At 41.8% G+C, this 14125-nt stretch overlaps 1 protein-coding gene across 1 annotated transcript in view; it reads left to right on the top strand.

Moving 5' to 3' along the window:
• LOC115145169 (BMP/retinoic acid-inducible neural-specific protein 3-like) overlaps window positions 1-14125 on the top strand; it is a 68791-nt gene that overhangs the window by 43481 nt on the left and 11185 nt on the right. Inside the window, exons 3-4 of the mRNA XM_029686494.2 lie at window positions 2934-3124; window positions 7028-7218. Of these exons, the coding sequence (XP_029542354.1) occupies window positions 2934-3124; window positions 7028-7218 (382 nt within the window). The remainder of the gene's footprint in view (window positions 1-2933; window positions 3125-7027; window positions 7219-14125) is intronic.

The raw sequence follows: 14125 nt of genomic DNA, 5'->3' as shown, positions 1-14125 counted from the left end.
ATAATTTTAATGAGTCCTATAACAGGTAAATGAAGGCTGTTTTCCTGTTTGGGGAATCACTCAGTGATTTAGCGAGTGAAACAGTGTTTCCCTCAGTCAACATGAGTAGAGACGGGGTTCCGCTGCACCACCTGTCCTAGGCATCCATTGCCAAGTGACAGTTGCCATAGACAACAGGGTGTAGGCAACCGTAGGCTATGTGTGTGTATCTCTTGTTTTTGACATATTGCATTTGAATAACATAAGTGGGTGTGTTGGCGCCAAATTGCATAGCGAAGGTCACAGGGTGAATGACATATTTAGTTAAGGCTGCAATGCATCAAATTTTAAACTGTCTTTTGGAAACCTGAAAAAGACCTTGGTTTTTGATTTGATACCCATACACTCTTACAAAAAGGGGTTTCCAAAAGGGTACTTTGGCTGTCCCCATATGAGAACCCTTTTTGGTTTCAGGTAGAACCCTCTGTGGAAAGGGTTCTTCATGGAACCCAAAAGGGTTATACCTGGAACCAAAAAGTGTTATTCAAAGGGCTCTCCTATGGGGACAGTTGAAGAACCATTTTAGGTTCTAGATAACACCTTTTTGTCTAAAAAATGTGTTAGTGAGGAGGCTCAGTGCATAAGTGTTGCTTTTAAATGAAAACCAAGGTAGATGCAGTATGCAGGCCAAGATACAGTATCCCAGTTCTCAGAAATCTCAGCTCTCATAATCTCCACTCTCCGAAATAGTCCAACAATGAGATGTGTGAAAATGAATTAACGGTATCGCAAATTAATCCAATGTAGCTACGTACAGTACAGTGATGAGAGAAATATATAAATAATAACTGCATGGTCTAGTGTAAGGAAAGACGGCAGAACGCCGAAAACTGCACCATGGTGAAATCCATTTCATCTCACTTCCCAGTGGACATGCCATTAGGTCTATGGGGGGTTAAGATAAGACAAAGGGGACAGAGGGGATTTGAGGCTACACTTTCCTTACCTGTTCCTTTGCTCCATCTCTTTTCTCACTCCTCTCTCTCTCTCCCCTCTCTTTTCTCACTCCTCTCTCTCTCTCCCCTCTCCCCTCTCTTCTCTCACTCCTCTCTCTCTCTCTCTCCCCTCTTTTCTCACTCTTCTCTCTCTCTACCCTCTCTTTTCTCACTCCTCTCTCTCTCTCGCCTCTTTTCTCACTCTTCTCTCTCGCTCCCCTCTCTTTTCTCACTCCTCTCTCTCCCCTCTTTTCTCACTCCTCTCTCTCCCCTATTTTCTCACTCCTCTCTCTCTCTCTCTCCCCTCTCTCTCCCCTCTTTTCTCACTCCTCTCTCTCTCTCTCTCCCCTCTCTTTTCTCACTCCTCTCTCTCTCCCCCTCTCTTGCGTCTTACGTGTGATACCTTTGAACTGGCGAGTTCAGCTCTAACATAGCAAAGCTAGTTAGAATTGGTGAGGGATACGATAGTATGCCAGTTGAAGAGTAATTTATATGTATCGAGTGAAAAGAGGTCAGGATTAATGGTTATGCTAGGTGTAACTGACTGACAAATTACTCAAGGGCCATGTCTAAAATTAGAAGTATAAGCGTATATACTGTATATTTATTACACTGTATGTTTCATGTATGTATTTCAGAAAGCTTAAATGAAATGGACACATGAAAGAAAGCCATAAATGGACACATGCAAATTTATATTATACAAAGTAAATGTATTGCTACATTACTGACTATACAACAGCAGCTTGAAATTATTTGACATAATTCCACATTGCCCCATAAGAAGCAGGTTGCACTCAGGGTTTTTACCATGATTGAATCCATCAAACATCTGGGTGTGATGCTTTCCCTCATTACTCTTGCTTTAATGTGATATATCTTCCATCAAAAGGCCATCCTCCCTCCATCCATCACTACACCAGGATGTCCAACCTATTCTGATTATAGCAGACAAGCCTCCACTTCACACGGCAGTGCATCATTTAGTGCTAACCCGTACCTGTGAGAGTAGTTAGGGAGTGTGTGTATGTGTGTATATTTTGTGTGTGTGGTGGAGGAGGAGAGAGAAATACATTCAAGTATAGCAATTCAAGACAGAGGGATGGACAGAAGAGGAAAAACAACTGGCAATATAAGGCCTATGCTTTCCTACATGACATAGCTTCTACTGTAGCCTCCAGCTAACTGACACAGCGCATGTTCATTTCAACCTGACGCACAGAAATAGTATCTGAACCTGTCAGAGCCAATTAAAATACTAGATACTAAGATTATTTAAACACAGCAGATTAATGCAAACAAAGTCTGTCAAGGTGTAATGGCATACGAAGCTCCCATCTTTAAGGTTGCATTCAGAATAATTTAGTAATGTTTGTCAATGTAAACAGAGGAGGATGTCACATCTACAGACGAATATTTCATGAGAAATATTTTGTTCAGCCGGCTTTCAGAACTTTACAGCCGCCTCCAGCATTTCCTTTGCTGCGCTGTTCTTTCTTCCCTCATTATGAGTTGTATTGAGTGTTAGAGATGGGCCGATGTCTATGGGTTTCACTGTCACTAAACATTTCTGTCATGATGTGGTTATTAAGGAGAGCACCTGTCAGCTGCTCGCTTTGAGAGCAGTCTCCTCCCCAGCTACATTCATCTTCCAAATGGTACCTGTTTTGGAAAAACTCTCTATTCTCTCTCTCGCTCTCTTTTGCTCTTTTGCTCTCTCCTTTTTCTCTCTCTCTCTCTCCCCCCATCTCTCTGTCAGAACTTAAAGCTAATGATGCAGTGAGGCGAGGCAATGTGGTTGATGGCTGCCCCCCGTAGATTCACCTCTCCCCTACCCTTCTGCAGGACAGACAGGACAGACTGACAGAAAATCATTAATACCATCACGTAATTAGTGAGTCTTATTTACCAAACAGCATCTTCAATGGCGTCTTATCCTCCCTGTCATCTCCTTTCCAGGGAGTTTGGGAGGTGGAAGGTGAACAACCTGGCTGTGGAGAGGAGAGACTTCCTGGAGTCGCCGTTGCCCCTGACGCCAGAGTTCATCCGTAACATCCGTCTACTGGGTCGGAGACCCACCACCCAGCTTATCACTGACAACCTGATCAGGAAGTATGGGACTCACTTTCTGCTGTCGGCCACACTGGGAGGTAAACAAACCACTGTGGCAATTCTGTGGGAATGCAGGAGGAGGTATAGCTGTAGAAGTTGACCCCTATCAACTGATACAGGGTCATATTTTTTCATCCCCCTAATGGTTAGGATAGGGGGTACGGTAATCTGATATTCTTTGTGTAATCTGTGAGTAAATTCCCAGAACCACAAAAGTGCTGATGTTTAACAGATCTGTATCTAGATCAATTCCACTGACGGCAGGACATGTACAATATTGGTACAGCAGCCTATACGAATTCAGAAGAAGACCTTTCAAGAATGTGTTATCTACATCAATAAAGCCCATTTTAAAAACCTCAATACATTTACACTATAACCCTCAGCGACACTGCATTGTTGTGCTTTGATAGACATGTGGACAATGCTGTGAGGGTGGTTGCTCTTTACAGGAGAACAGCTTATTTCAGCTACAAAGCAATGGGGATGTCGGGGCAGCCAAGGGAATGGGTTTCCTGTTGGAAAGCAACACTTGTCGATTACCTCAGCCGGGCTCCTGGAAAGGTCGTAGTTATGAGTGGCTCCGTAAAATGCCCACACACACAAACACATACACTGCTGTGCTGGCTGATGCAATGTAACCTCCATGCTCTGGCACACAACCAATTCAGACTAGTATGAGGAGAGGAAGATGAGGAGCTAGTGCTTGGCCATGAGCCAGAGATGTGCTGCTCGCTGCTGACTGGGGTTATAAATTGATTGCCTGTCCGTGTTCTGGAACATGGGATATTAAGGGCACCTTTCTGCAGCGGAGGAAGAAGAACACATAATACGGATTACGCCCTGCCTTATCTCTGAATCTGAATGTATATTTAAGCAATAAGGCCAGAGGGGGTGTGGTATATTTAAGTAATTTGGCACGAAGGGGTGTGGTGTATATGGCCAATATACCACAGCTCAGGGCTGTTCTTAAGAATGATGAAACAATATACCACAGCGCATAGCCGTGGTATATTGGCCATATACCACAAACCTCCGAGGGACCTTATTGCTATTTTAAACTGGTTACCAACGTAATTGGAAAAGTAAAAATAAATATTTTGTCATACCCGTTGCATTCAGGGCTTGAACCACCCCGTTTATAATTTGCTACTATTCCACAGCATTGTTGAATAATAGTTTCTGATTGGCTAGAAGGGCACTCTAGAGTGGGCATTAAAACCAGATACTGTATACGCAACAGTTAGAAAAGATATAGGACACCTGTCACGTGTGCTCCCTCTCCAACCTCTAGGTCACCAGGCTGCTCGTTATGGCGCACACTTGTCACCATCGTTACGCGCACCTGCGGTTCATTAGACTCACCTGAACTCCATCACTTCCCTGATTACCTTCCCTATATGTTACTCCCTTTGGTTCCTTCCCTAGGCATCATTGTTTCCATTCCTGTAACGTTGTTCGTGTTTCTGATTATGTTGTGTTTATTTATTTACCCTGAACTTGCTTCCTGACTCTCAGCGCACATCTTTACAACACCTCTGAAGTAGTTCCAACAATAGGCGCCTTTTTATCTTTCTTAAGCACTACACCATGCAGACTATACTTGCTACAAAGTTACAGAAAGCTAAACTAACAACCACACAAACTGAAATTAGATCAAATCAAATGTATTTATATAGCCCTTCGTACATCAGCTGATATCTCAAAGTGCTGTACAGAAACCCAGCCTAAAAACCCAAAACAGCAAGCAATGCAGGTGTTGAAGTACGTTGGCTAGGAAAAACTCCCTAGAAAGGCCAAAACCTAGGAAGAAACCTAGAGAGGAACCAGGCTATGAGGGGTGGCCAGTCCTCTTCTGGCTGTGCCGGGTGGAGATTATAACAGAACATGGCCAAGATGTTCAAATGTTCATAAATGACCAGCATGGTCAAATAATAGGTCTGGGATAGGTAGCACGTCCGGTAAACAGGTCAGGATTCCATAGCCGCAGGCAGAACAGTTGAAACTGGAGCAGCAGCATGGCCAGGTGGACTGGGGACAGCAAGGAGTCATCATGCCAGGTAGTCCTAGGGTTCAGGTCCACAGAGAGAGAAAGAGAGAATTAGAGAGAGCATACTTAAATTCACAAAGGACACCGGATAAGACAGGAGAAGTTCTCCAGATATAACAAACTGACCCTAGCCCCCCGACACATAAACTACTGCAGCATAAATACTGGAGGCTGAGACAGGAGGGGTCAGGAGATACATTGTCAATGCAGGTCCAATAAGGAAAAACCTAGCTAAAAAGCAATAATTTGTTTCCGCAGAGACTTATGGGGTGTTTGTAAATTTCCACCATTGTGTCAGAGTGTGTTCTGGGTTGTTTGTTAATTCAGAGTGTTGTCAGATTGTCTGTTCGTAAATCCGGAGCATTCAGAGCACACACTGACCCTCTGGCTGAGGTGAAGGGTTGATCCGAGCGTTCTGACCTTGCAACGGCAGTCAAACACTCAAGCTAACTGGCTAAAGTTGGCAAGCTCGCTAGCTACTTCCAGACACAAATAAGAGAACACCCCACTCTGATAATTTTACGTACCCTAGCATAGCTTGTTTGGATGATTTTAATTTATCTAGAGCCTAAGTGACTTTAACTGTGGTGCTGGCAACAATTTTATTAAATGTTTTTTTCCTACATTTATTTACACTGGTCATATTCAACGAGGGGTTGCGTGTTAGTAAAAAAAAATATATATTCTGCGCTCTGGCACACAGACGAGAGTGCTCTGAGAACAGAGTAGATGGCCATAGTGAATTTACGAACGCACTGTTATTATTTTGCAGCAGCTTCTGATGACTTAACGTGGCGAGTGATGAACCTGTATTTCTCCGGACCTTCAATGTTGCAGTCATGACGCAAGTTTGACCAGCTTTTTTTCGGCAACTGTTGTTGAATTGGGTTGTTAAACAACTTTTCTATGCCAGGCGAAATTGCACATCATCAGCTCATTGTTATGGATCTATCCAAATAAATGCCAGTAGAAAACAGCCTAAACTAACGCAAATGCTACTTTGCTGTTATTGTGGCTGTATTGTTTGTTAGCCATAGGCATTGTTTAACGTGAGTTAGCCATAGTTAGCTAGCAAGCAAGGGAAATAACATTGCCAACCAGCATGGCAATAGAATTTAAAAAAATACCAACTGGGCAACAGACTAACAAGCAGGGTTTGTGGGAGGATGAAAAAGTATGAATTTATATAAATGGCATTTCTATTCTATACCAGTAAATATTTGCTTTAGTATTGTTTTCCTTGACTGAGGTATAACCGGGATAAATGCTTCCACTCTGTACATTACCTTGGAACGAATGAAGTCTGCAGAGGGACTCTGCTTATGCATCGGCCGTCCCACTGAGTTTCCAAGGTAATGTACAGATCGGGAGCATTTATCCCTTATATATACCACGGCTAAGGGCTGTGATGTGAAGCAGGGTGCCTGTATGCAGTTCTTAGCCGTGGTACAGTATATTGTCTATATATCACAAACCCTTGAGGTGCCTTATTGCTATTATTAACTGGTTACCAACAGAAAAAGATTAGGAAACAAGTGTTTTTGAATCGTACTTGTGGTATATTGTCTGATCTACACACTGCTGAAATGTTGTTTCTCCCAATCAACATCCAGGACCCAAACTTCCTGGTTTATAATTGTTCATATACTACCAAATAGCACCTGGTAAATAGTCATAATCACTGGCAGTGAATAATACATTGATATTACATTTTATTGCCATTATTACTAACAGTTGGTTATGTAGTTCAGACTGTCTAAATAACACCAGTTGACATTTGTATAAACTGTTTCAACCATGTTAGCCATCAAACTTTTTCCCAACCTTTGTAACAAAGCCTGTTTAAACACTGTCAGCAAACATTGTCCCAACGCTGTCTTTCTGTTTGCAGGGGAAGAGGCCTTAGCGATATTTGTGGACAAGACGAAGCTGAGTAAGAAGCCCGAGGTGAGCGACTACTCTGGCAACTCGTCCAGTGTTACTCTGGAGGTTCTGCACCAGTTGGCTGCCTCCTACTTCATCGACAGAGAGAGCACTTTGCGCAAGCTGCACCACATCCAGATAGCATCCACAGCCATCAAGGTAAACCTACAAGTTGCACTACATGCAGATCACATCAGACATACACACACAAACATACAGTACACACCCTGACTTTCGGGACAGATTCATAACTGCAATCAGACTTCTGCAATCAGCTATTTCCCAACAATGCAGTAATTATAATAATATGGATAATAAATCAATCAAAAATAATAAAATAAAATATATATTAAACAAATCAAAAACACAAATGGGTTGAAAAACACGAGAATGTGGGTATTAGAAACACTGCGTATTAGAAACATTAGGAACACCTTCCTAATATTGAGTTGCACACCCCCTTTTTTCCCTCAGAACAGCCTCAATTCATCAGGGCAGGGACTCAAGGTGTTGACAGTATTCCACAGGGATGCTGGCCCCTGTTGACTCCAATGCTTGCCACAGTTGTCAAGTTGGCTAGATGTCCTTTGGGTGGTGGACCATTCTTGATACAGACGGGAAAATGTTGAGCGTGAAAAACCCAGCAGCGTTGCAGTTCTTGACTCAAACCAGTACACCTGGCACCTACTTCCATACCTAGTTCAAAGGCACATTTTTTGTCAAAATGCCACACCTACACAATCCATGTCAATTATCTCAAAGCTTAAACATCCTTCTTTAACCTGTCTCTTCCCCTTCATCTACACTGATTAAAGTGGATTTAACAAGTAACCTCAGTCAGGGATCATATCTTTCACCTGAATTCACCTGGTCAGTCTGTGTCACGGAAAGAGCAGATGTTCTTAATGTTTTGTATACAGGTCAGTACCAGTACCTTAGTGCAGTGGTTGAGATAGGTTAATATATAATACGTGACTGGTAGTAGGATATACACGTAAAGAGGGCTGAAAAGTGACTGGTAACAGGAATGTATCAATACTACTGTTAATATATACAGTACCAGTCAAAAGTTTGGACACCTACTCATTCAATGGTTTTCCTTGCTATTTTCTACATTATTACTCTACAGAATAATAGTGAAGACATCAAAACTATGAAATAACACATATGGAATCATATATTAACCCAAAAAAGTGTTAAAGTAGCCACTCTTTTTCTTGATGACAGCTTTAAACACTCTTGGCATTCTCTCAACCAGCTTCACCTGGAATGCTTTTCCAACAGTCTTGAAGCAGTTCCCACATATGCTGAGCACCTGTTGGCTGCTTTTCCTTCACTCTGCGGTCCAACTCATCCCAAACCATCTCAATTGGGTTGAGGTCGGGTGATTGTGGAGGCCAGGTCATCTGATACAGCACTTCATCACTCTCCTTATTGGTCAAATATCCCTTAAACAGCCTGGAGATGTGATGGGTCATTGTCTTGTTGAAAAACAAATGATAGTCTCACTAATCGCAAATCAGATGGGATGGCGTGTCGCTGCAGAATGCTGTGGTAGCCATGCTGGTTGTGTGTCTTGAATTCTAAATAATTCACAGACAGTGTCACCAGCAAAGCACCCCAACACCATCACACCTCCTCCTCCATACTTCACGGTGGGAACCACACATGTGGAGATCATCCGTTCACCTTACTCTGCGTCTCACAACGACACAGAGGTTGGAACCAAAAATTTGATATCTGGACTCATCAGACCAAAGGACTAATTTTCACCAGTCTAATGCCCAATGCTTGTGTTTCTTGGCCCAAGCAAGTCTCTTCTTCTTATTGGTGTCTTTTAGTAGTCGTTTCTTTGCAGAAATTGTACAATTAAGGCCTTCTTCACACAGTCTCTTCTGAGCAGTTGATGTTGTGATTTCTCTGTTACTTGAACTCTGTGAAGCATTTATTTGGGATACAATTTCTGAGGCTGCTAAGTCTCGTCTTATTATGGATAGTCTGTGGGAAAAGGAGAGGAGTTGTTAGCCATTAAACAGTCTCAAGGCCAGGGGATAGAAGCTGTTTAGGAGTTCAGGAGCCTTGATATGCCAGTACCGCCTGCTAGATGGGAGCATGGAGAACAGTCCATATCTCGGGTGACTGGATTCTTTGGCAATTTTCCGGGCCTTTCTCAGATACTGCCTGGCATGTACGTCCTGGATGGCTAGAAGCTTGCGGAATGTTGATCAGTAGGTGATGTTGAACTCATCTGAACTGAGTAGCTGATGAGATGATTGTTGTGACATGCATGCCATACCGGTAGATCACTGAAAAGGTATTCTGTTGCTACCTTGCTTTCCAACCAAGGTACATGAATAGACATGTGAAAGATATTCAGGAACAATAGAAAAAATACACAAAAAACAAAACCTGATATGGAGGTACTGTATATACAGTGGGGCAAAAAAAAGGATTTTAGTCAGCCACCAATTGTGCATGTTCTCCCACTTTAAAAGATGAGAGAGGCCTGTAATTTTCATCATAGGTACACTTCAACTATGACAGACAATATGAGAGAAAAAAATCCAGAAAATCACATTGTAGGATTTGTAATGAATTGATTTGCAAATTATGGTGGAAAATAACTATTAGTAGTCTTTCGGTATTGACGCTTTGCCTTTTTAATGGTTCGTTTGAGGACAGCGGGATTTCTTATAAGTGTCCGAATTAGTGTCCCTATCCTTGAAACCAGTGAGGATGTTGCCTCTAATTCATGGCTTCTGGTTGGGATATACAGTTGTAGTCGGAAGTTTACATACACCTTAGCCAAATACATTTAAACTGTTTTTCACAATTCCTGACATTTTAATCCAATTAAAAATTCCATGTCTTAGGTCAGTTAGGATCACCACTTTATTTTAAGAATGTGAAATGTCAGAATAATATTAGAGAGAGTGATTCATTTCAGCATTTATTTATTTCCTCACATTCCCAGTGGGTCAGAAGTTTAAATAGACTCGATTAGTATTTGGTAGCATTGCTTAACTTGGGTCAAATGTTTCGGGTAGCCTTCCACAAGCTTCCCACAATAAGTTGGGTGAATGTTCAATTTTCAAATGTTCCATTCTTCCTGGCAGATCTGGTGTAACTGAGTCAGGTTTGAAGGCTTCCTTGCTCGCACATGCTTTTTCAGTTCTGTCCACAAATTTTCTATAGGATTGAAGTTAGGGCTTTGTGATGGCCACTCCAATACCTTGATTTTGTTGTCCTTAAGACATTTTGCCACAACTTCGGAAGTATGCTTGGGGGTCATTGTCCATTTGGAAACACATATGCGTCCAAGATTTAACTTCCTGACTTTTGTCTTGAGATGTTGTTCAATATATCCACATCATTTTTCCTCCTTCATGATGCCATCCATTTTGTGAAGTGCACCAGTTCCTCCTGCAGCAAAGCACCCCCACAGCATGATGCTGCCACCCCCGTGCTTCACGTTGTGTAACGGTTTTGACTTGAGGTTATTATTTATAGGGGTGCCAGGTAGGTTGTGCCTACCAGAGAAAACATTGGTTTCTCCTTTTGGTTTGGGAGGGAACGAGTCCCATCTGGTCCGTCAAGTCTACACCAATACAAAGGACTTATGTAAAAGTCAGGATGGAAATAAACTTTTCATAAAACCTTAAAACATTGGAAAGAACTTCCAAAACAACTATATTATTTTGCGTGGTGTCAGGGATTTCCTCCTCTTCTTCCGAAGAAAAGGATCAGAGGACCAATATGCGGCGTGGTAAGTGTCCATGGTTCTTTTAATACGTAAATGTACACATGAACACATTTACATTTAAGTCATTTAGCAGACGCTCTTATCCAGAGCGACTTACAAATTGGAAAACAATAACACTACAAACAATAAACATGGACAACCTAAACAGTCCTATCTGGTGTAAAGACAGAGACAGGAACAATCACCCACAAACACACAGTGAAACCCAGGCTACCTAAGTATGATTCTCAATCAGAGACAACTAATGACACCTGCCTCTGATTGAGAACCATACTAGGCCGAAACATAGAAATACCCCAAAACATAGAAAAACAAACAGACTGCCCACCCAACTCACGCCCTGACCATACTAAATAATGACAAAACAAAGGAAATAAAGGTCAGAACGTGACACGTGGGTTGTATTAACAACATCAATGATTACACACACATATAATAATATAACACAATGAGTTCTGGTTCCTCCAGAAATGTCCTGTACCTCGGGCCTAAAAGAGTCCAGCCCGGTAAAGGAGTTCAGTGAACTCAAGTGACTTTTGTCACGCAATGTTTGTCCGTTCATTCCGTGTAGCGTAAACCCAGTATTAAACATACAATCAATATAACAATTATTTTACCACAGAACTTTAATAAAGCGTATCAACTCTTACTAAGTCCTCAACTACAACTAACTACAAAAATCACAGTATACATCACATCAAAACAAATGAAATACCGTATACAAAAAGGTGGTAGTCAGTCGGTCAGTCAGACAATCCAATCCGCCAATAGATCTCCAGCGGAGAAAGGCCACGAAGAACGGAGAGGTGTAGTCCACGGACGCAATGAGTGGATCCGATCCTGGGTAAACCCTCTTAGGCTACAAAACACACGTTTAACGGCAACAAAACAAACGGAATAGAGAAGCTTCGGAACTGAGGGTTGAACACATCCTCATTCACGTCTCCATCACAACCCCACTTTTGCGCAGCTGATGCTGGCTATTTAATTGGGAATTAAAGGGAAAGCGCCCTATTGGAAGGAGCTGCACTGAGACGGTTCAGAAAAATTCAGGGCCGTCACAGTTGGGATGGTCTTCTTCGACTTGCAAGCTTGCAACTTTTGAAATATGTTGTAGTGACGTTGCACATTTTGGAAGCAGTTTTTTTCTGGATCAAACGTGCCAAATAAATGTACATTTTGGATACATATGGATGGAATTAATTGAACAAAAGGACCAATTGTGATGTTTATGGGAAATATTGGAGTGCCAACAAAAGAAGCTCGTCAAAGGTAACGCATGTTTATTATTACTATTTTATTTCTGCGTTTTGTGTAGCGCCTGCAGGGTTGAAATATGTTACCCTCTTTGTTTACTGTTGTGCTATCATCAGACAATAGCTTCTTATGGTTTCGCCGAAAAGCCTTTTTAAAATCTGACATGTTGGCTGGATTCACAATGAATTAATTGAATATCTTACATGTGTGATTTAATGAAAGTTAGATTTTTATATAATTTTATCTGAATTTGCCGCGTTGCATTTTCCCTGGTTTTTGGCCAAGTGGGATGCTAGCGTCCTCTATACCATAAGAAGGCACAGTCAACTTAGTGTATGTTAACTTCTGATCAACTGGAATTGTGCTACAGTGAATTATAAGTGAAATAATCTGTTTGTAAACAATTGTTTGAAAGATTACTTGCCATGCACAAAGTAGATGTCCTAACCGACTTGCCAAAACTATAGTTTGTTAACAGGAAATTTGTGCAGTGGTTGAAAAATGAGTTGACGATTAATGATTCCAACCTAAGTGTATGCAAACTTCCGACTTCAACTGTTTACGTACCCTCACTGTGGGGACGACGTCGTTGATGCAATTATTGAGAAAGCCGGTGATTGTGGTGGTATACTCCTCAATGCCATTGGATGAATCCCGGAACATATTCCAGTCCGTGCTAGCAAAACTGCCCTGTAGCATAGCATCCCCGTCATCTGACCACTTGCATATTGAGTTAGTCACTGACACTTCCTGCTTTAGTTTTTGCTTGTAAGCAGGAATCAGGAGGATATAATTAAGGCCAGCTTTTCCAAATGGAGGGCGAGGGAGAGCTTTGGAGGCGTCTCTGTGTGGAGTAGAGGTGGTCTAGAGTTTATTTCCCTCGTGACAGAAATTCGGTGAAATTGATTTAAGTTTGTCTGCATTAACTTCATAGTCCTCCCCATCGCGTATGCGGGATCGTGACTACAGCCTCAAGCTCATTACCATAACGCAACGTTAGCGATTTCTAAAAATCGCAAATGAAATGAAATAAATATGCCTGCTCTCAAGCTTATCCTTTTCTTAACAACACTGTCATCTCAGATTTTCAAAATATGCTTTTGAACCAGAGAAAATCAATCATTTGTGTAAGAGTGTTGATAGCTAGCTTAGCATTTAGCGTAGCATTTAGCACGCAACATATTCACAAAAACCAGCAAAGGAATCAAATAAAATAATTTACCTTTGAAGAACTTCAGATGTTTCAATGAGGAGACTCTCAGTTACATAGCAGATGTCCAGTTTTTCCTGAAAGATTCTTTGTGTAGGACAAATCGCTCCGTTTTGTTACTATGCATTTGGCTACCGAAACTAATCGAAAATTCAGTCACCTACACGTCAAACTTTTTTCCAAATTAACTCCATAATATCGACTGAAACATGGCAAACGTTGTTTGAATCAATCCTCAAGGTGTTTTGTCATATATCTCTTCATTGAAATGCCGTTCCTGGAAGCATGCTTTGTTCTCAGAATCCCATGGAAAAATACCAGTAGCTGAGTTTTGGGCACCAATTTCCACGCAGGACACCGTGCGGACACTTGGCAATTGTAGTCTCTTATGGTCAATCTTCCAATGATATGCCTGCAAATACGTCACAATGCTCCAGACCCCTTGGGGAAACGATAGAAAGGGTCCGTTCATTCCTGTCGCATTCACAGCCATATAAGGAGATCATGGAAAACGTAGCTTCGGAAATCCTGTTCATTTCCTGGTTGCTGAAACATCTTGGTTTTGCCTGAAGGTTTTGTTCTAGGGCACTCACAGTGAAAATCTTTGCAGTTCTGGAAACGTCAGAGTGTTTTCTTTCCAAAGCTATCAATTCCATGCATAGTCGAGCATCTTTTCGTGACAAAATATTGCGCTTAAAACGGGCACGTCTTTTTATCCAAAAATGAAATAATGCCCCTAGAGGACTATGAGGTTAAAGTCCCCGGCCACTAGGAGCACCGCTTCTGGATTAGCTTTTTCTTGTTTGCTTATGGCCTTGTACAGCTCGTTGATTGCG

The sequence above is a fragment of the Oncorhynchus nerka genome, linkage group LG17 (genome assembly GCF_034236695.1).
Source record: "Oncorhynchus nerka isolate Pitt River linkage group LG17, Oner_Uvic_2.0, whole genome shotgun sequence".
Lineage (NCBI taxonomy): Eukaryota > Metazoa > Chordata > Actinopteri > Salmoniformes > Salmonidae > Oncorhynchus > Oncorhynchus nerka.
This window is presented reverse-complemented; position numbering and strand designations above follow the sequence as displayed.